We start from the raw sequence: 23,160 nt of genomic DNA, 5'->3' as shown, positions 1-23,160 counted from the left end.
TCTTTATCAACCAGTCTATATATTAGCAGCAGACACAGTACAGTGCGGTAGTTCACGGCTGTGGCTACCTCTGTGTCGGCACTCGGCAGCCCGTCCATAATTGTATATACCACCTAACCGTGGTTTTTTTCTTTCTTTATACATACATACTAGTTACGAGTATACTATCTCTTTATCAACCAGTCTATATATTAGCAGCAGACACAGTACAGTGCGGTAGTTCACGGCTGTGGCTACCTCTGTGTCGGCACTCGGCAGCCCGTCCATAATTGTATACTAGTATCCAATCCATCCATCTCCATTGTTTACCTGAGGTGCCTTTTAGTTGTGCCTATTAAAATATGGAGAACAAAAATGTTGAGGTTCCAAAATTAGGGAAAGATCAAGATCCACTTCCACCTCGTGCTGAAGCTGCTGCCACTAGTCATGGCCGAGACGATGAAATGCCAGCAACGTCGTCTGCCAAGGCCGATGCCCAATGGCATAGTACAGAGCATGTCAAAACCAAAACACCAAATATCAGTAAAAAAAGGACTCCAAAACCTAAAATAAAATTGTCGGAGGAGAAGCGTAAACTTGCCAATATGCCATTTACCACACGGAGTGGCAAGGAACGGCTGAGGCCCTGGCCTATGTTCATGGCTAGTGGTTCAGCTTCACATGAGGATGGAAGCACTCAGCCTCTCGCTAGAAAACTGAAAAGACTCAAGCTGGCAAAAGCACCGCAAAGAACTGTGCGTTCTTTGAAATCCCAAATCCACAAGGAGAGTCCAATTGTGTCGGTTGCGATGCCTGACCTTCCCAACACTGGACGTGAAGAGCATGCGCCTTCCACCATTTGCACGCCCCCTGCAAGTGCTGGAAGGAGCACCCGCAGTCCAGTTCCTGATAGTCAGATTGAAGATGTCAGTGTTGAAGTACACCAGGATGAGGAGGATATGGGTGTTGCTGGCGCTGGGGAGGAAATTGACCAGGAGGATTCTGATGGTGAGGTGGTTTGTTTAAGTCAGGCACCCGGGGAGACACCTGTTGTCCGTGGGAGGAATATGGCCGTTGACATGCCAGGTGAAAATACCAAAAAAATCAGCTCTTCGGTGTGGAGGTATTTCACCAGAAATGCGGACAACAGGTGTCAAGCCGTGTGTTCCCTTTGTCAAGCTGTAATAAGTAGGGGTAAGGACGTTAACCACCTCGGAACATCCTCCCTTATACGTCACCTGCAGCGCATTCATAATAAGTCAGTGACAAGTTCAAAAACTTTGGGTGACAGCGGAAGCAGTCCACTGACCAGTAAATCCCTTCCTCTTGTAACCAAGCTCACGCAAACCACCCCACCAACTCCCTCAGTGTCAATTTCCTCCTTCCCCAGGAATGCCAATAGTCCTGCAGGCCATGTCACTGGCAATTCTGACGAGTCCTCTCCTGCCTGGGATTCCTCCGATGCATCCTTGCGTGTAACGCCTACTGCTGCTGGCGCTGCTGTTGTTGCCGCTGGGAGTCGATGGTCATCCCAGAGGGGAAGTCGTAAGCCCACTTGTACTACTTCCAGTAAGCAATTGACTGTTCAACAGTCCTTTGCGAGGAAGATGAAATATCACAGCAGTCATCCTACTGCAAAGCGGATAACTGAGTCCTTGACAACTATGTTGGTGTTAGACGTGCGTCCGGTATCCGCCGTTAGTTCACAGGGAACTAGACAATTTATTGAGGCAGTGTGCCCCCGTTACCAAATACCATCTAGGTTCCACTTCTGTAGGCAGGCGATACCGAGAATGTACACGGACGTCAGAAAAAGACTCACCAGTGTCCTAAAAAATGCAGTTGTACCCAATGTCCACTTAACCACGGACATGTGGACAAGTGGAGCAGGGCAGGGTCAGGACTATATGACTGTGACAGCCCACTGGGTAGATGTATGGACTCCCGCCGCAAGAACAGCAGCGGCGGCACCAGTAGCAGCATCTCGCAAACGCCAACTCTTTCCTAGGCAGGCTACGCTTTGTATCACCGCTTTCCAGAATACGCACACAGCTGAAAACCTCTTACGGCAACTGAGGAAGATCATCGCGGAATGGCTTACCCCAATTGGACTCTCCTGTGGATTTGTGGCATCGGACAACGCCAGCAATATTGTGTGTGCATTAAATATGGGCAAATTCCAGCACGTCCCATGTTTTGCACATACCTTGAATTTGGTGGTGCAGAATTTTTTAAAAAACGACAGGGGCGTGCAAGAGATGCTGTCGGTGGCCAGAAAAATTGCGGGACACTTTCGGCGTACAGGCACCACGTACAGAAGACTGGAGCACCACCAAAAACTACTGAACCTGCCCTGCCATCATCTGAAGCAAGAAGTGGTAACGAGGTGGAATTCAACCCTCTATATGCTTCAGAGGTTGGAGGAGCAGCAAAAGGCCCTTCAAGCCTATACAATTGAGCACGATATAGTAGGTGGAATGCACCTGTCTCAAGTGCAGTGGAGAATGATTTCAACGTTGTGCAAGGTTCTGATGCCCTTTGAACTTGCCACACGTGAAGTCAGTTCAGACACTGCCAGCCTGAGTCAGGTCATTCCCCTCATCAGGCTTTTGCAGAAGAAGCTGGAGGCATTGAAGAAGGAGCTAAAAGGGAGCGATTCCGCTAGGCATGTGGGACTTGTGGATGCAGCCCTTAATTCGCTTAACAAGGATTCACGGGTGGTCAATCTGTTGAAATCAGAGCACTACATTTTGGCCACCGTGCTCGATCCTAGATTTAAAGCCTACCTTGGATCTCTCTTTCCGGCAGACACAGGTCTGCTGGGGTTGAAAGACCTGCTGGTGACAAAATTGTCAAGTCAAGCGGAACGCGACCTGTCAACATCTCCTCCTTCACATTCTCCCGCAACTGGGGGTGCGAGGAAAAGGCTCAGAATTCCGAGCCCACCCACTGGCGGTGATGCAGGGCAGTCTGGAGCGACTGCTGATGCTGACATCTGGTCCGGACTGAAGGACCTGACAACGATTACGGACATGTCGTCTACTGTCACTGCATATGATTCTCTCAACATTGATAGAATGGTGGAGGATTATATGAGTGACCGCATCCAAGTAGGCACGTCACACAGTCCGTACTTATACTGGCAGGAAAAAGAGGCAATTTGGAGGCCCTTGCACAAACTGGCTTTATTCTACCTAAGTTGCCCTCCCACAAGTGTGTACTCCGAAAGAGTGTTTAGTGCCGCCGCTCACCTTGTCAGCAATCGGCGTACGAGGTTACATCCAGAAAATGTGGAGAAGATGATGTTCATTAAAATGAATTATAATCAATTCCTCCGCGGAGACATTGACCAGCAGCAATTGCCTCCACAAAGTACACAGGGAGCTGAGATGGTGGATTCCAGTGGGGACGAATTGATAATCTGTGAGGAGGGGGATGTACACGGTGATATATCGGAGGGTGAAGATGAGGTGGACATCTTGCCTCTGTAGAGCCAGTTTGTGCAAGGAGAGATTAATTGCTTCTTTTTTGGGGGGGGTCCAAACCAACCCGTCATATCAGTCACAGTCGTGTGGCAGACCCTGTCACTGAAATGATGGGTTGGTTAAAGTGTGCATGTCCTGTTTTGTTTATACAACATAAGGGTGGGTGGGAGGGCCCAAGGACAATTCCATCTTGCACCTCTTTTTTCTTTTCTTTTTCTTTGCATCATGTGCTGATTGGGGAGGGTTTTTTGGAAGGGACATCCTGCGTGACACTGCAGTGCCACTCCTAGATGGGCCCGGTGTTTGTGTCGGCCACTAGGGTCGCTAATCTTACTCACACAGTCAGCTACCTCATTGCGCCTCTTTTTTTCTTTGCGTCATGTGCTGTTTGGGGAGGGTTTTTTGGAAGGGACATCCTGCGTGACACTGCAGTGCCACTCCTAGATGGGCCCGGTGTTTGTGTCGGCCACTAGGGTCGCTAATCTTACTCACACAGTCAGCTACCTCATTGCGCCTCTTTTTTTCTTTGCGTCATGTGCTGTTTGGGGAGGGTTTTTTGGAAGGGACATCCTGCGTGACACTGCAGTGCCACTCCTAGATGTGCCCGGTGTTTGTGTCGGCCACTAGGGTCGCTAATCTTACTCACACAGCTACCTCATTGCGCCTCTTTTTTTCTTTGCGTCATGTGCTGTTTGGGGAGGGTTTTTTGGAAGGGCCATCCTGCGTGACACTGCAGTGCCACTCCTAGATGGGCCCGGTGTTTGTGTCGGCCACTAGGGTCGCTAATCTTACTCACACAGCTACCTCATTGCGCCTCTTTTTTTCTTTGCGTCATGTGCTGTTTGGGGAGGGTTTTTTGGAAGGGACATCCTGCGTGACACTGCAGTGCCACTCCTAGATGGGCCCGGTGTTTGTGTCGGCCACTAGGGTCGCTAATCTTACTCACACAGTCAGCTACCTCATTGCGCCTCTTTTTTTCTTTGCGTCATGTGCTGTTTGGGGAGGGTTTTTTGGAAGGGCCATCCTGCGTGACACTGCAGTGCCACTCCTAGATGGGCCCGGTGTTTGTGTCGGCCACTAGGGTCGCTAATCTTACTCACACAGCTACCTCATTGCGCCTCTTTTTTTCTTTGCGTCATGTGCTGTTTGGGGAGGGTTTTTTGGAAGGGCCATCCTGCGTGACACTGCAGTGCCACTCCTAGATGGGCCCGGTGTTTGTGTCGGCCACTAGGGTCGCTAATCTTACTCACACAGCTACCTCATTGCGCCTCTTTTTTTCTTTGCGTCATGTGCTGTTTGGGGAGGGTTTTTTGGAAGGGACATCCTGCGTGACACTGCAGTGCCACTCCTAGATGGGCCCGGTGTTTGTGTCGGCCACTAGGGTCGCTTATCTTACTCACACAGCGACCTCGGTGCAAATTTTAGGACTAAAAATAATATTGTGAGGTGTGAGGTATTCAGAATAGACTGAAAATGAGTGTAAATTATGGTTTTTGAGGTTAATAATACTTTGGGATCAAAATGACCCCCAAATTCTATGATTTAAGCTGTTTTTTAGTGTTTTTGGAAAAAAACACCCGAATCCAAAACACACCCGAATCCGACAAAAAAAATTCGGTGAGGTTTTGCCAAAACGCGTTCGAACCCAAAACACGGCCGCGGAACCGAACCCAAAACCAAAACACAAAACCCGAAAAATTTCAGGCGCTCATCTCTAATAATTAGGCGCAAAAAACAATATATAAACAGCAGCTACTGGGTTAACATTAAGTTACTGTGTTATTCCTGGGTTTATAGCGCTGGGGTGTGTGCTGGCATACTCTCTCTCTGTCTCTCCTAAGGGCCTTGTGGGGGAACTGTCATCAAAAAGGGCATTCCCTGTGTGTGTGGTGTGTCGGTACGCTTGTGTCGACATGTCTGATGAGGAAGGCTATGTGGAAGCAGAGCGGGAGCAAATGAATGTGGTGTCTCCGCCGACGGCGCCAATACCTGATTGGATGGATATGTGGAAGGTTTTAAATGATAATGTTAATTCCTTGCATAAAAGGTTAGAAAAAGCTGAAGCCTCATGACTGTCAGGGTCCCAACCCGTGCCTGATCCTATGTCGCAAAGGCCGTCAGGGTCTCAGAAGCGCCCACTATCCCAAATTGTTGACACAGATACCGACATGGATTCTGACTCCAGTGTCGATTACGATGATGCAAAGTTACAGCCAAAATTGGCTAAATCCATCCGTTATATGATTATAGCAATTAAGGATGTGTTGCACATCACAGAGGAAATCCCAGTCCCTGACAAGAGGGTACATATGTATGGGGAAAAGAAGCCGGAGGTAACCTTTCCCCCCTCACACGAGCTAAATGAGTTATGTGAAAAGGCTTGGGAATCTCCAGATAAAAAACTGCAGATTTCCAAAAGGATTCTTATGGCGTATCCTTTCCCGCCAACGGGCAGGTTACGCTGGGAATCCTCCCCTAGGGTGGACCAAGCTTTAACACGCTTATCCAAGAAGGTAGCCCTGCCGTCACAGGATACGGCTACCCTCAAAGGTGCTGCGGATCGCAAACAGGAGGTTACCCTGAAGACCATTTATACAAATTCAGGTACCTTACTGAGGCCGGCGATCGCGTCGGCCTGGGTGTGTAGTGCGGTAGCAGCATGGACGGATACCGTGTCTGAGGAAATTGATACCTTAGACAAGGATGCTATATTGTTGACCTTGGGGCATATTAAAGACGCTGTCCTATATATGAGAGATGCTCAAAGAGACATTAGTCTACTGGGTTCTAGAATAAATGCTATGTCAATTTCTGCCAGAAGGGTCCTGTGGACTCGGCAATGGACAGGTGATGCCGACTCAAAAAGGCATATGCAGGTTTTACCTTACAAGGGTGAGGAATTGTTTGGGGAGGGTCTCTCGGACCTGGTCTCTACAGCTACTGCTGGAAAGTCAAATTTTTTGCCATATGTTTCCTCACAGCCTAAGAGAGCACCGTATTATCAAATGCAGTCCTTTCGATCACAGAAAAACAAGAAAGTCCGAGGTGCGTCCTTTCTTGCCAGAGGCAGGGGCCGAGGAAAGAAGCTGCACAACACAGCTAGTTCCCAGGAACAGAAGTCCTCCCCGGCCTCTACAAAATCCACCGCATGACGCTGAGGCTCCACAAGCGGAGCTAGGCCCGGTGGGGGCACGTCTTCGAAATTTTAGCCACAAGTGGGTTCACTCCCAGTTGGATCCCTGGGCAATAGATATTGTGTCTCAGGGATACAAGCTAGAATTCGAGGAGATGCCGCCTCACTGATACCTCAAATCGGCCCTGCCAGCTTCCCCCCACGAGAGGGAAATAGTGTTAACTGCAATTCACAAATTGTATCTTCAACAGGTGGTGGTCAAGGTTCCCCTCCTTCAACAAGGAAGGGGTTATTATTCGACCATGTTTGTAGTCCCGAAACCGGACGTTCGGTCAGACCCATATTGAATTTAAAATCCCTGAACATACACCTGAAAAGGTTCAAGTTCAAGATGGAATCGCTGAGAGCGGTCATCGCAAGCCTGGAAGGGGGGGATTTTATGGTGTCTCTGGACATAAAGGATGCATACCTTTATGTCCCCATTTATCCACCTCATCAGGTGTACCTCAGATTTGTGGTACAGGATTGTCATTACCAATTTCAGATGTTGCTGTTTGGTCTCTCCACGGCACCGAGAATATTTACCAAGGTAATGGCGGAAATGATGGTACTCCTGCGGAAGCAAGGAGTCACAATTATCCCATACTTGGACGATCTCCTCATAAAAGCGAGATCAAGAGAGCAGTTGCTGATCAGCGTAGCACTTTCTCTGGAAGTGTTACGGCAACACGGCTGGATTCTAAATATTCCAAAGTCGCAATTGGTTCCTACGACTCGTCTGCCTTTCCTGGGCATGATTCTAGACACAGACCAGAAAAGGGTTTATCTCCCGATGGAGAAAGCTCAGGAACTCATGACACTGGTCAGGAACCTATTAAAACCAAAACAGGTGTCAGTGCATCACTGCACTCGTGTCCTGGGAAAGATGGTGGCATCATACGAGGCCATTCCCTTCGGCAGGTTCCATGCGAGGACTTTTCAATGGGACTTACTGGACAAGTGGTCCGGATCACATCTTCAGATGCATCGGTTAATCACCCTATCCCCCAGGGCCAGGGTGTCACTCCTGTGGTGGCTGCAGAGCGCTCACCTTCTCGAGGGCCGCAGATTCGGCATTCAGTACTGGGTCCTGGTGACCACGGACGCAAGCCTCCGAGGTTGGGGTGCAGTCACACAGGGAAGAAATTTCCAAGGTCTGTGGTCAAGTCAAGAGACTTGCCTTCACATCAACATCCTGGAACTAAGGGCCATATACAACGCCCTACGTCAAGCGGAGACCCTGCTTCGCGACCAACCGGTTCTGATTCAGTCAGACAACATCACCGCAGTGGCTCATGTAAACCGCCAAGGCGGCACAAGGAGCAGAGTGGCGATGGCGGAAGCCACCAGAATTCTTTGCTGGGCGGAGAATCACGTAAGCGTACTGTCAGCAGTGTTCATCCCGGGAGTGGACAACTGGGGAGCAGACTTCCTCAGCAGACACGACCTCCACCCGGGAGAGTGGGGACTTCATCAGGAAGTCTTCGCACAGATTACAAGTCGGTGGGAACTGCCACAGGTGGACATGATGGCGTCCCGCCTCAACAAAAAGCTACAGAGGTATTGCGCCAGGTCAAGAGACCCTCAGGCGATAGCTGTAGACGCCCTGGTGACACCGTGGATGTTCCAGTCGGTCTATGTATTTCCTCCTCTTCCTCTCATACCCAAGGTGCTGAGGATAATAAGAAAAAGAGGAGTGAGAACAATACTCATTGTTCCAGATTGGCCACGAAGGACTTGGTATCCAGATCTGCAAGAAATGCTCACAGAGGACCCGTGGCCTCTTCCTCTAAGACAGGACTTGTTGCAACAGGGGCCCTGTCTGTTCCAAGACTTACTGCGGCTGCTTTTGACGGCATGGCGGTTGAACGCCGGAGCCTAGCAGAGAAAGGCATTCCGGATCCGGTCATTCCTACGCTGATAAAGGCTAGGAAGGACGTGACAGCTCAACATTATCACCGTATATGGCGAAAATATGTTGCTTGGTGTGAGGCCAGGAATGCTCCTACGGAGGAATTCCAGCTGGGCCGTTTCCTTCACTTCCTACAGTCCGGAGTGAATTTGGGCCTAAAATTGGGTTCCATTAAGGTCCAGATTTCGGCCCTATCCATTTTCTTTCAAAAAGAGTTGGCTTCTCTACCTGAAGTTCAGACGTTTGTAAAGGGAGTGCTGCATATTCAGCCCCCTTTTGTGCCTCCAGTGGCACCTTGGGATCTTAACGTGGTGTTGAGTTTCCTGAAATCCCACTGGTTTGAACCACTCAAAACGGTGGAGTTGAAATATCTCACGTGGAAGGTGGTCATGCTATTAGCCTTGGCTTTGGCTAGGCGTGTGTCAGAGTTGGCGGCTTTGTCACATAAAAGCCCCTATCTGGTTTTCCATGCGGATAGAGCAGAATTGCGGACCCGTCCACAATTTCTGCCGAAAGTGGTTTCATCCTTTCATATAAACCAACCTATTGTGGTGCCTGTGGCTACTACTGACTTGGAGGATTCCGAGTTACTTGATGTGGTCAGGGCTTTGAGGTTTATGTAGCCAGAACGGCTAGGGTCAGGAAAACAGAGTCTTTGTTTATCCTGTATGCTTCCAACAAGCTTGGTGCTCCTGCTTCAAAGCAAACTATTGCTCGCTGGATCTGTAACACGATTCAGCAGGCTCATTCTGCGGCTGGATTGCCGCTGCCAAAATCAGTTAAGGCCCATTCCACTAGGAAGGTGGGCTCTTCTTGGGCGGCTGCCCGAGGGGTCTCGGCATTACAGCTTTGCCGAGCGGCTACTTGGTCAGGTTCAAACACTTTTGCAAAGTTCTACAAGTTTGATATCCTGGCTGAGGAGGACCTTATGTTTGCTCAATCGGTGCTGCAGAGTCATCCGCACTCTCCCGCCCGTTTGGGAGCTTTGGTATAATCCCCATGGTCCTTACGGAGTCCCCAGCATCCCCTAGGACGTTAGAGAAAATAAGATTTTACTTACCGGTAAATCTATTTCTCGTAGTCCGTAGTGGATGCTGGGCGCCCGTCCCAAGTGCAGACTTCTTCTGCAATACTTGTATATAGTTATTGCTTCAATAATGGTTAAGTTATGGTTGCATCAGGGTTTGATCTGATGCTCTGTTATTTGTCATACTGTTAACTGGGTGTTATCACATGTTATATGGTGTGATTGGTGTGGCTGGTATGAATCTTGCCCTGGATTACCAAAATCCTTTCCTTGTACTGTCAGCTCTTCTGGGCACAGTTTCTCTAACTGAGGTCTGGAGGAGGGGCATAGAGGGAGGAGACAGTGCACACCAGAACCTAAATTCTTTCTTAAAGTGCCCATGTCTCCTGCAGAGCCCGTCTATCCCCATGGTCCTTACAGAGTCCCCAGCATCCACTACGGACTACGAGAAATAGATTTACCGGTAAGTAAAATCTTATTTTTTGATATTTTTTTGGGTGTCGTTTTCTCCATACAGTGACCAGGAACCCCAGTTAGTGCACTGTGTCCACTACCGTTGCGCTCGGCACAGGTTACTATTCCCAATCGTAGTCCGCGTGGATCGGTAAGTATGAAAAAGTTCCCCAAAAAATGTGAAAAACTCATGTCGACCTAGAACATGTCGGCCTAGAGACCTTGTCGACCTAGAAACCCTGTCGACCTAGTTACTGTCAACCAATAGTAGTCGACCTAGACAATGTCGACCTAGTTACTGTCGACCTAGAGACCGGATCCCATTCATTTACCTCCAAGTTTTAGTACATAGAGCCCTAAGTCTCTGAAAATGTCCTTGTTTTTTTAGTACTAGATAGCCGCTTTATTATGTATATTGAATCAACGGGATCCGGTCTCTAGGTCGACAGTAACTAGGTCGACAGTGTCTAGGTCGACCACTATTTGGAATAAATGTTGAGACTCAGAATTTGTGAATTACCTTTTTTTTAAAGCATGACAAAACAACGGCACACTAATTCTTGTGTTACTATCTGATTAAGAACTGTGCATCTAGTCTATAATGAACATGACATTTATCAATATTATTTTTTAAAACCTTGTAATCTTTGTCCCAATTGATATGATATCATGAAATTCAGCAAGTTCAGCTAATGGGATCAGTAAGTATCTGTATAGTTACAGTCATTTCACTTATACAGGACGTGTCCATGAGCCATTTGTAAGTCATTTTGAAATATTTTTTCCAAACGAAACTACACTCCTTTATGTAAGACGTGTTTGAATGTCCCAGTTGCAGATCCTTTGACCTTGTATTATTGTCAGTGATGTCTAAAGATCTTTATTGAAGCTTTAAAATCCTTCTATAACTCTACAAAGACCCTTGAGTCTCCAAACCTGCAAGCTATAAAGCCTTATCCTTTCCTCACAGTTAACTTTCCTGGCCCTAATCCAGCCTATTCCTCTAAACATCATTCTGCGAGCGCACTTCAAATTTACTGTAATTTTCTAAAGTGCCATACATCACTAGGAAAGCGCAAATTGCTACAGTCGCAGTTTTATGTTATTGAAAGATCAGGTTCAAGCGGTCTTCATTTTTTGTGTTGCTTTTTTTTTTTGTATCTATTTAATGAAAACCTATTATTCAACCCCTGATTAGCATAAAGTAAGAAGACAGTAAATTGGGCATTTGTCTATTTACTGTACATTACCACAGAATTAACAGAGGAATGTTTTCTTTTCTATCTTGCAGTGAAACTAGTGATGACTCGTGGCCTTTTGATAACAGCAGATATTCTGGCTGGGTTTGGCTTCATTTTCCTGCTCCTGGGGCTTGACTGTGTCATATTACTCACAGATGAATCACACATCAAGTTAAAAATCTGTTATGTAGCTGGAATTACACTCATTATTGGAGGTAAGGCTTAGAAAATTACAACATTCCTATTTTAAATCAAAATATTACTGTCAAAGCATGTACTATTACTGTAGGCTAAATATGGTTTTTGATATATTCTAATAAATGATGAATTGCATTTTAGAACTTACGGCTGGCCTTTAGAGAATCATTACTTACCTTGGAAATCACTAATCAGTTTAGCCTTTCTGCTATTGCAATGTTTCACTGTCATATTTTTATAATACCTGTCTGTCTCACTGACATTTCGGGCTTGTGCTGCGTTAACTTGCAGTGTAATTTCCTGCTTTAACCTATGGGGTAGATAATGCTAAACCTTGGAGAGAGAGATAAAGAACCTGCTAATCAGTACCTAACTGCCGTGTCACAGGTTGTGTTTGAGAAATGACAGTTAGGAGCTGATTGGCAGGTACTTTATCTCTCTCAACCTTATCACTCTCCAAGGCTTAGTACAACTGCCCCATGAATGTGCAAAATCTGCAGAAATGCAGAGCTGTACCATTTCTGCAAATGCACCTGTTCTCCTACTGAGTGCATTGATCTATGTGCTGTACACTAACATCCTGGTTTTGTGAATTGCTTCTCTAACATCAATGTGTGCCTACATTTATCTGCGTGTGAGCCAGTGACGTGCGGTGGACGTCCCTGGTGTGAGCCCTGTTGTTAATGTGTATGGATGAAAGACTGACAGTGTTTATTCAAAGTACATATTCTTATTACTCCGGGACCACCGTTGATTTTGCTTACTGTTTAGTGCATTTTGAGAATTATAGGACATTGGGGCTTAATTCAAGTCATGTTATCTTTGCATCTGGGTGCATAAGTAGGCATATGAATGGTCCTGGCATCAACAGACAACAGCCTGATAGGCACAGCTAGTCTTATCAGAAGACACACTGCCACCTGCAACAAGAAGGAGAGAGAATTGACAGCATAGGAAAGGAATGAGTTAAACATCTTGTGAGGGGTGGACCTAGCTGGAAGGAAAGTACAGCCCTTGGAAAAAGGGGAGGGTTAGCATATATAGGGAAGGATAGGCCATTTTGTCTCTCTCTGGTTGCTGAAATTGCCTTGGGGTGAGAGCTGCTGTGCAGAATCTCCCCGGTTATTCAGAGTTATATATGTATTTGTCAGTTTCCTACATTATCATCGGTTTTATGGCTGCCTCTCGCCCACGACGATCCGCAGGGACCCCGGCCCGTTACCGCGCATCTGGCGGTGGGGCTGGTCCCGAGGACGGGCTGGCGGGCCCTGGGAACGGCGTCCCATCCCCTGGGGCCTTCACGACGGAGGCCGAGCCGGCTGTGACAGGCGGGCGCGGCCGACGAGGAGGAGCAGGGAGGCAGTCAGGCCGCCCGGAGGTGGACGGGCAGCAGCCCTCACCTCCGAGCATGGCCGCGGAAGCACCAGTGCCGGGTGCCCGCGGGCGCGTGCAGGCGCGCCGCGCCGGGCGCCCATCTGAGGAGCCGAGCTCGATGCCCATATCTTCCCCTTTGCCGGGGCAGGCTGTAGGTCCCAGGCGGAGGGAGGGAACTGGGCGGGAGACGGTGGCTAGCCGAGCGAGGCCCGTCGCGGGGCCTCGCACGTCTTTTTCCCCGGACACCTCGGCCGAAAGTGCACGGACCGGAAGCAGTGGGACGCGCGCGCGGCTCCGGCGGCATCGCTCGCGCACGTGTGCGCGCAGCGGCGCCGCAGTCCTCCTTGTCCCCTCAGCCCTCTCCACCACAGCCGGGACCCGGTGTGGAGCGGGGAGGGAGGAGGAGAGGCAGAGATCAACCAGGTTGTAATGAGAGAGTTGGTGATGTAGGATCACAGGCAAGCGGCCTCGCTGTCGCGGAGAGCGGTGGGGCGCACGCCCGAGGTGCGCGCACGCCTACGCTTGCCTCCGGCGGCGCTAGCTGCGCACGTGTGTGCGCAGCAGCGCCGCCAGCCGTGCTGTCTCCCCGGATATCTCCCAGGCAGCCGGAGTCCGGCGGGGGCCGGGGGGAGAGGGGGGCAGAGCAGTTTATGATGAATGGCAGGGGAATGCGATAGCGGGGCAAATGGGTGCGGCAGCAAGAGGTCAGGGGGTGCGCGCATGGGATGTGCACGAGCCCGTGTCCTCTGCGAGCGGCGCAGTGCGTGGGCGCTCAGCTACGCCGCAGGGTTCCCGGTCTCCCCAAATCACTCCCCTGGAGCCGGAATCTAGCGGCCTGCAGGGGAGGAGGGGGGACAGGGAGTGGGTTAGTGGCCGCAGGGCGGCTGCTCGCACCGCATGTGCTCGCAGCGGCTCCTCCTCAGCGGCGACGGATAGTCCAGATCCGCAGGAGGAGGGGGCGTATTCGGAAAGCGAGGGTAGCGCGGGCACCGACAGGGGTGCCTCCGCATTCACGCCGGGGCAGCGGGCGTCGGGTGCCCGGTTCACGGAGGTCGGGTGGGGAGCGTGTGGTCGCGCGTGGGCCCCGGCGGAAGGGCCCTTGGGGCCCAGGGCCGCGTTTTGGGGCAGTCATGACCCCTCCGGAGCGCTGGCGTCGGCCTTGGCCACGGTCGTGGAGGCTTTAGGGCCGCTAGCCGCGGCTGCCGCCCCGAGGTCGGCTCTTCGTTCGGGAGCAGGCGGGGCCGGTGGGCGGCGGGCTTCGGCGGCGCAGCGTGTGGCACACGCCTGCCGTGAGCTCGGGGCGGCCGCCGCAGATTTGGAACAAGGTCCAGGGCAGGACGCGCGGGAGCGCGCAGCGGCAACGCCCCCCGCAAGGAGGGCGCGGCATGTGCCGCGAGTCCTGGATGGGTCCTCCACTGCTTTCTCTTTTTCAGGGGAGCTCGGGGACGAGGAGATGGCAGATTTCGAGGAGGACGACGTCGAGTTGGCCATGCCGGAGGATTCCATGTCAGGGCAGTCGGCGGCATCAGGTGAGGTGGTGCAGTCGGTATCGGGTTCCTCCACGAGCTCCAGTCCTCGTAGTTCCTCCTCTTCATCGTCTCTGTCGTCGCAGGCGTCCGACGTCAGTAGCACGACTAGGGCGAGGAAGCGGGCGACGAAATTCGCCAAGAGGGCAGCGGGCCAGCAGAAGAGGCGTAAGAGACGCAAGCAGCTTAGCGAGGAAGCTCGTAGGGCCAAGAAGCGCCGCGATTTGCCCGGTGTCGTGCGCTGCGACTATACTGCTGTTATGCGGGGGATGCGAGATAGTTGCCGCCGGAAGATTCGCAGAGGGGACTTCGTGGATGTGTTCATCTTGACGAAGGACGCGAAGAAGGAGTATAAGGCGGCGGTCGCAAAGAAGGGCCTCGGGGCTGAGGCATTCCGTACTTTCGATAACTGGCTGGCCGGGTTTTGGGTCTTCGCGGCGTGTTACCTGGAGGACAGGCCGAACGAGCACATTAACATAATTCGGTACCTGCATCTCGTGCATGACATGCAGCGCACGTCTTCGGGTTCAGAGTGGCGTAAGTACGACCAGGAATTCCGGGAGAAGCAGGACGGTTTGCAGGTCATGGATTTTGGGTTCAAGGACGTTGAGGTCTGGCTCAAGGTCACGCGGGCTTCGCAACAGGCTGAGGAGCCCCGGAAGCCGGGGGCGGACGGGCACCGCGCAGGGTCGTCCGCCCAGGGGTCCGGCGCGGATGGCGGATTGGCCAAGCCAGGTAGGTCGGCCGTCCGTGCAGGGGGGCGAGCCGCCACAAAAGGAAAATGTTTCGCGTTTAACAACGCGGCGTGTTCCTTCGGCAAGCAGTGTCGTTTTCGACACTCGTGCCTGCAGTGCGGCGGATCCCACCCAGCTTCCTCCTGCTTCAAAGGCAGTCGGCAGGGTGCCCGGGGTAAGCAACCTTACCCCAGACAAGCCGTGGGTGGGAGCGCTTCGCAGAGCGCCAACACCAATTAAATTGGAGACGATGGGCTGGTGGTTGGACTTGTATCCGAATAGGGAGGATGCACAATTTTTGTTTTCCGGTTTTCAGTTTGGGTTTCGCTTGCCTGTTGCGAGCGAGGTGTCCGTACGTGCCCAGCGGAACCTCCAGTCTGCCCGAGCCTTGCCGTTAGTACTAAGGGAGAAAGTGGATAAGGAGGTCAGGTTGGGCAGGATGGAGGGACCGTTTCCATCGCCCCCGGTGGATGACTTGGTCATCTCTCCAGTGGGGGTGGTTCCCAAGAAGACTCCAGGCGCTTTCCGGCTCATTCAGCATCTTTCTTACCCGTCGGGGGCGTCAGTCAACGACGCAATACCGCCGGCTCATTGCTCGGTGGTGTATCAGTCGTTTGACGAAGCGTTGGAGATGGTCCGCGGTTACGGGACCGGGGCCCTCATGGCTAAGATTGATGTTGAGTCCGCTTTTCGGTTGCTGCCATTACACCCGGACTCATTCCGTTTTATGGGTTTCCGGATTGGAGCGGAGTATTTCATCGACAAATGTTTGCCGATGGGATGTTCCGTTTCATGCTCATTTTTCGAACGTTTTAGCACTTTTTTACATTGGTGCGTGGAGTCTTCATCAGGGGGTCACGGGGTCGCCCATTACCTCGATGACTTCCTGTGCGCGGGTCCGGCAAATTCACCACGGTGCGGCGACTTGCTTTTCAGCATCCGAGCGCTGTTTTTCCACTTCGGTGTTCCTGTGGCCGAGGTTAAAACAGAGGGCCCGTCCTCCTGCTTGTCCTTTTTGGGGATTGTGATTGACACGGTGGCAGGAGCGTGTCGGCTTCCTCGTGACAAGGTGGTGAAGCTCCGCGACGCCATTTGCCGGTTTGTAGGGTCGCGTAAGGTCACACTACGGCAGGCGCAGTCCTTGCTGGGCATGTTGAACTTTGCTTGTCGGGTAATCCCGATGGGCAGGGTTTTCTGCCGGAAGCTAGAAAGGGCGACTGCGGGGTGTGCCAGACCACACCATTTCGTACGTTTGTCCTCAGAGATTAAGAGGGATTTGGCAGTATGGGCCTCGTTCCTGGAGGACTTCAACGGGGTGTGTATATGGCAGGCCCCAATGGTGGACAGCGCTAGGTTGCAGTTGTTCACTGACGCAGCGGGTGCCTCTGGATTCGGTTGCTATCTGGAGGGATCTTGGTGCGCGGCCTCGTGGCCGGTGGAATGGCATCGCGAAGGTTTAACAAAGGACCTTTTGCTTCTGGAGCTTTTCCCCATTATGGTGGCGCTGGAGGTATGGGGCGATCGGCTGGCTCATCGCAGCATCTTGTTTAGATGTGATAATCTAGGTGTGGTGCATGCGATTAACAACCAGAGGGCGAAGTCGCTGGTCGTTCTGCGGGTGCTGGGGCAGTTGCTGTTTACGTGCCTTCGTCGGAACGTGTGGTTCCGCGCGCAGCACGTGCCGGGGCTAGAGAACGGAATTGCTAGCGTTGCGGTCAGTCGCGCCAACTACGCTTACGGCTTACAGGCAAGCCTGGAGCGAGTGGGAGGAGTTTGTTCAAGGACGGAATTCACAAGGTAAGAGCGGGCATCGGATGATGCTTTCTTTTATTTGGCAGCTGTATGTTTCGGGTAGGTCCAGAGCGGTGGTTGCCCGGTACTTGGCTGGGATTTCGTTTTTCAGCAAAATAAAGGGCGTCCCCGACGTGACGAAAAGTGGGATTCTGCTGAAGGCGATGAAAGGATGGGCGCGAGTCGCGCCGACGCCGCCTGACAAGAGGCGGCCCATTGACGCAGCCTTGTTGCCAGCTGTCATCAGGGCGGTAGGAGGTGTCGCATCGTCCATGTTTGAGTCGCTGTTGTTCAGTTTGGCGTTCTCAATGGCTTACCACGGGGCCTTTAGGGTTTCGGAATTGGTGGCGCCTTCCAAGCGAGCAGATTCGCGCATGCTGGTCGGGGACGTGGTGGTGGGTGAGAGGTCCTTGCTTTGCAGATTGCGTCGCTCTAAGACGGACCAAGTGGGGAGAGGCCGTTGGGTCACCTTGGTTCCGGCACTGGATGAGAGCATTTGCCCAGTAAGTTTGGCAGTGCAGTATGCGGCAGTACGGCCCGGCGGTCGGGGGTCATGGCTGCTGCATTATGACGGGCTGCCGGTGACGAAGTATCAATTTCGTTGGATGCTGGGTCGCTGTCTTGCGAGCTTGGGCCTTCCACCCGCTGCTTTCGGGACGCATTCCTTCCGCATAGGGGCTGCGACGTCGGCTGCGGTGGTGGGATTTTTCATGGCCGAGGTCCAGGCGGTGGGGCGATGGAAGTCGTCAAGCTACAGACGGTATATTTGCCCCGTTGCATGAGATGTTGGCTCGCGCGTAGTTTGTTGTTTAATTACAGTTGTTCAGTCATGTTGTACAGTTCAGTACGTTATGGTGTTGTGCGTGTGTTTGTCTTCCCCCCTTTTTATCCTACTCAGGAATTAGCTACTCGCCGTTGCGGGCATGAGCCGGCAGCGGGGGTCTGGAGTTATTTTGCGATTTTTTGCCTGACTTGACGGACTGAATTCTAATCCACAATTCGGCTAATTCGTTCTAATCAGAGTCCCTCAGCAGGTCTTTACGCTTTCACCTCCAGCTGAGTTCTTACATGTTTTACCCCTTTTTAACCCCCCCCCGTTTTATTTTCTTAAATTGGTTTTCATTTTCCCCATTCGTGTGTTCATGTTATGCTTCAAATTGGATCGAAGCTCGTGCAGATCGGCTAGGCCGAGATTTCTGCAATATTCGGAAACAAAACTTTTTCTTTTTGGCAGATCCTTCAGGTTAATGCACTTACTGAATTATGGTTTAGATATTTAGTAACCAATTTTACCCCCTTTTCCTCCTCTTCTGGTTGTATTGCTGATGACTTGACCATTTGGGTGGTGGGCCACTCGTATGTTTTTTGGGCCGCAAAGTTTTTAGCCTCGGCTGGGGCTCAGCGGTTTCCTAGGGCTTAGGGAGTTAGATGGCTTGGTTGGCGAGGAATGATGTGGAAAGATCTGAGGAGTAGACTAGTCAGTCAGGCCAGCAAGCATGGAGTTCCTAGAGTATTGGTTGTCCATCTGGGTGGCAACGACCTGGGGAAGAGGATGTCTTTGGAGTTGCGTTGGGCCATGATACAGGATCTGGCAAGTGTGGCCGCGGCATGGACCAATTGCATATTGGTGTTCTCATTGATGGTGCCAAGGTTGAGTTGGCGAGGTGTGACGGACGGTCGCGTAATTGATGAGGCCAGAAAGAAGGTGAATGTGGCGGTGGCGAAGTGGGTGCTGTCCTACGGAGGCAAGGTAGTTCGCCACCCTAGGATTCGGTTCCGAGACAGTCACCTTTTTCGGCCTGATGGTGTGCACCTATCCAATGAGGGGATGATGTTTTTCCTGGAGGATCTGTTCCTAGTGTTGCAGGAGTTAGGGTGAGGTTATGGTGGCGGTGTGAAGACTCTGGGGAGGAGTCTTTCGCTGTTGGCGGAAAAGAACGGCAGTTTGTAGTTGTATGGTAAGCTGTAGTGATTTACAGTTTGATTTGGTTTAGGTGCACTCACCTCCATCGACTTATTGGCCGCTCGACCACCCGACCGGGAGGCAGCGGAATGGGCACCCCTCCGGGTGGGAAGTCCATTGTGGGGGTGGAGCTAGCACATATTACCATTTTGATAGTTTGTATTTAAATTAAGATGGTTTTGATTTTAGCATTTTTAATGTTAGCGTCAGTTTAATAGAGCCGTTCTTTTTTCTGCCACCATATGCCGGCTGTTTCGGCATCTTAACAAAAGTTTTTCAATTACAGGTTTGCTATGGTTAGGGTCAAATAAATAGCTAGCAATTTTTCTGCCAAATTCAAGTCTCCGTGTCTTTATTTCTTGGTATGAGAGGTAACGAATGCTTACTTAGAACAAAGGGGTCCACCAAATGTCACTAGGATGTTTAGGAGAGAGAATTGACAGCATAGGAAAGGAATGAGTTAAACATCTTGTGAGGGGTGGACCTAGCTGGAAGGAAAGTACAGCCCTTGGAAAAAGGGGAGGGTTAGCATATATAGGGAAGGATAGGCCATTTTGTCTCTCTCTGGTTGCTGAAATTGCCTTCCCGCCCTCCCACCCTGTTTGGTAGAGGTTCTGGCACGGAGTGCATTGGCATTGAATTGTTGGCTGGTTTTATCGTTGGCTATTTATTGGCGGAAAAGAACGGCAGTTTGTAGTTGTATGGTAAGCTGTAGTGATTTACAGTTTGATTTGGTTTAGGTGCACTCACCTCCATCGACTTATTGGCCGCTCGACCACCCGACCGGGAGGCAGCGGAATGGGCACCCCTCCGGGTGGGAAGTCATTGTGGGGGTGGAGCTAGCACCTATTACCGTTTTGATAGTTTGTATTTAAATTAAGATGGTTTTGATTTTAGCATTTTTAAGGTTAGCGTCAGTTTAATAGAGCCGTTCTTTTTTCTGCCACCATATGCCGGCTGTTTCGGCATCTTAACAAAAGTTTTTCAATTACAGGTTTGCTATGGTTAGGGTCAAATAAATAGCTAGCAATTTTTCTGCCAAATTCAAGTCTCCGTGTCTTTATTTCTTGGTATGAGAGGTAACGAATGCTTACTTAGAACAAAGGGGTCCACCAAATGTCACTAGGATGTTTAGTGTCATACAGTAAAGGCCCATACACACTGGGCGATTTTGAGCTGAAAGCAGCTCACATTTGGTGAGCGCTGATGCGCGCTCCCGCTTCATCGCTGGCAGCCGCCGTTCATCTACTGGTATACTGGAAAGCCTATCACCCCCGCTGACATCACTGGGCAGGGGGGAAAAGCGCTCTGTTGTGTATACGCCTTAAGCCATACTTGCCTACTTTTGAAAAAGCAGAGAGATTGTGAAAGTAACACCTATCAGCACGGACGTGCACTGCTACATCTGAGATCCGTGTCATAAAAATGACTTACATCCAAATGTAAATAACCCCCAAAGTTAGTAAGATCTACTTGTTGAAGAAAAGACACTGATATTTTGCAGGATTTGTTCATGTATTATGTTTACAAGTGGTTCCACGAGAAATCTTATTTAAAATGCATGTAGCCATAGGGATCATTGTGCATTACAACAATGCAGGGAAATAGTACTGATGATCCCATGTGAATGTATATATCTCTGATTTCTTTTCCCCCGAAGAATGTAACACTACATAATGGGGATAAGGTGTAATCAGGGAGATTGATGGACTATTCAAGGAGTCAGGGAGATTACTACTATTTCAGGGAGTCTCCTGCAGAATGCGGGAGGGTAGGCAACTATGCAGTACGCACTGTAGGGACGCATGATTTGCACTCTGCCAAGAACCCTCACTGTATGCTACAGTAGACATATTACCTGCTACACCTTTCTTTTTTTTTTACAGAATGAATCATAATGAGTACAACTTATACAGTGCTGCCATGGGAATTGCTTGCTGTCAGCATACAGAGGAGAGGCTCAAGTAGACTTCAACACAAATACAGTTTGCAGGTTTTTTCCTGTAAAGGCCATTTTTATATCCTGTAGTGCAGGTGTAGTGGCATTGAGTGTCTCAGCCTGTATGCTGGGGGCAGGCTCCTCTTCATGACATATGAGTAGTGTCAGTGCACTTGTATTTATACTGTGTGGATTTCCCACAGCCGGAGTAAGACTCCAAATCCCCACCTTAGTTCACTGCATAGCTACACTCATAACGTAAGAAACACACTACAGTGTATCAGATGCTGTTGAGGTAGCTCATATAAATTGGGCACCTTATTCAATTTGCATCAGTTATGGTAAATATGCATTTTGCGTACTAGAATGTAGCTTCCGCCAGCGACTGTGCTTATTGTGTAAATTGTTTTTTTACACAACAGAACCCATAATAATCAGATCACTACTATGACTACCATGTCAATATTCAGTGATCAGTAGCTGAGAGTGTAGCACCAATGGGCATGCTTTACCACATCATAAAATTACTTCTCTCTTGTATTTGCAAAAAATATTGCTGAATTCATGGGCATTGCTCATCTGCCTTGGCATTACTGGCCTAGAGTGATAACATAATATTGCTTCGCCAGTCTCTGCAAGTTGTGCCAGTATGTGATAGCATTAACAGGAGAAGTATAGGGAGTAATGCTGCAAATCCTAATAAAAAGGGTTCCCTATATAAATACTGTACTGTATTTGTTGTCTGTAACTCATTTGATGTAGGGCGCGATGTGTTGAAAAGCCCTATCACCAGTTAAAGCTCCCTTAATCGTACATGTGAGAGATACAGTATAGAATATGAAGGTTATTCTTATAGAACACACCCCCTGATTCCAAATATGTGAAATTTAAGAAAACAACAAAAAAGAATATTATCTCCATTTTTGTAGTGTAGGAATTCACACCCCTACACCATCATAGGCTACCAAGAGTTGTAATCAGCACTCATGCCACCCCCATCCTAGAGTGTAGAAATTCACTCCCCTACACCATCATAGGCTACTAGGAGTCGTAATCAGCACTCATGCCACCCCCATCCTAGAGTGTAGAAATTCACTCTCCTACACCATCATAGGCTACTAGGAGTCGTAATCAGCACTCATGCCACCGCCATCCTAGAGTGTAGGAATTCACACCCCTACACCATCATAGGCTACTAGGAGTCGTAATCAGCACTCATGCCACCCCCATCCTAGAGTGTAGGAATTCACACCCCTACAACATCATGGGCTACCAAGAGTCATAATCAGCACTCATGCCACCCCCATCCTAGAGTGTAGAAATTCACGCCCCTACACCATCATAGGCTACTAGGAGTCGTAATCAGCACTCATGCCACCTCCATCCTAGAGTGTAGGAATTCACACCCCTACAACATCATAGGCTACTAGGAGTCGTAATCAGCACTCATGCCACCCCCATCCTAGAGTGTAGAAATTCACGCCCCTACACCATCATAGGCTACTAGGAGTCGTAATCAGCACTCATGCCACCCCCATCCTAGAGTGTAGGAATTCCCACCCCTACACCATCATGGGCTACTAGGAGTCGTAATCAGCACTCATGCCACCCCCATCCTAGAGTGTAGGAATTTGCACCACTACACCATCATAGGCTATTTGTTCTAGGAATTATTAGTGTAAGCCACTAGTGGGCTTATCACTAAAAGAAGGCTTGACTGATGTGATCAAGCTAGATGTGAAACGTACGTCATCATTCTGCGGGTGTGGACGTGTACTGCTTACGGAGGTGCGGGAATTACACCCGACCCGGCGTCCAGCTCCCGTAATGGCTCGTTGCAAAATGACGGAGACCTAACTCTATTAAGGACACAGGCATACCCGGTGTGCGGGAATGCGGGAATGATACCCGACTGCAGGAGTGAATCTGTGAATTGACGGACGCTCTGTCCTGCTCTCGCACAAGCACACCAGATGTTACATCCATAAGGTATTTCAGAGCTGCCCTCTCATCCATCGTTTTATGTCTACGGCCCCCCTGCAATGCTCGTAGGTAACATGGGAGGGGTGATATAAAACGTGGACAGTAGAAGCAGCTCGCACTGCTCTCTCCCTCCAGTCCTTAGGTATACGGCTCTTCCCTGCTCTCATTATATCCATTCACTGCCCATTGTGGCACATGGAACAACAGCAGAAAGGGAATCCGTTTCCCCACACCTAGGACTCTGCTTTACCTCTCAGATGATATACTCTTAAGGTGGTTCTAACCTTGACATGATGAATGCAATTTATGACAATTCTACATAGATTTACTTGCAATTTCAGCTATATATTATGATACACCGTGTCAGTCTCTGAGTTCCCAAA

General features: G+C 50.0%; 1 protein-coding gene across 1 annotated transcript in view; it reads left to right on the top strand.

Moving 5' to 3' along the window:
- The window catches only part of CLDN16 (claudin 16), a 96,397-nt gene that overhangs the window by 33,070 nt on the left and 40,167 nt on the right, over positions 1-23,160 (top strand). The window contains exon 3 of the mRNA XM_063919637.1: positions 11,320-11,484. Within this exon, the coding sequence (XP_063775707.1) occupies positions 11,320-11,484 (165 nt within the window). The remainder of the gene's footprint in view (positions 1-11,319; positions 11,485-23,160) is intronic.

The sequence above is a fragment of the Pseudophryne corroboree genome, chromosome 4 (genome assembly GCF_028390025.1).
Source record: "Pseudophryne corroboree isolate aPseCor3 chromosome 4, aPseCor3.hap2, whole genome shotgun sequence".
NCBI classification, from domain to species: Eukaryota; Metazoa; Chordata; class Amphibia; order Anura; family Myobatrachidae; genus Pseudophryne; species Pseudophryne corroboree.
Note: the sequence above shows the minus strand (reverse complement) of the source record. Positions and strands in the feature narration are given on the sequence as shown.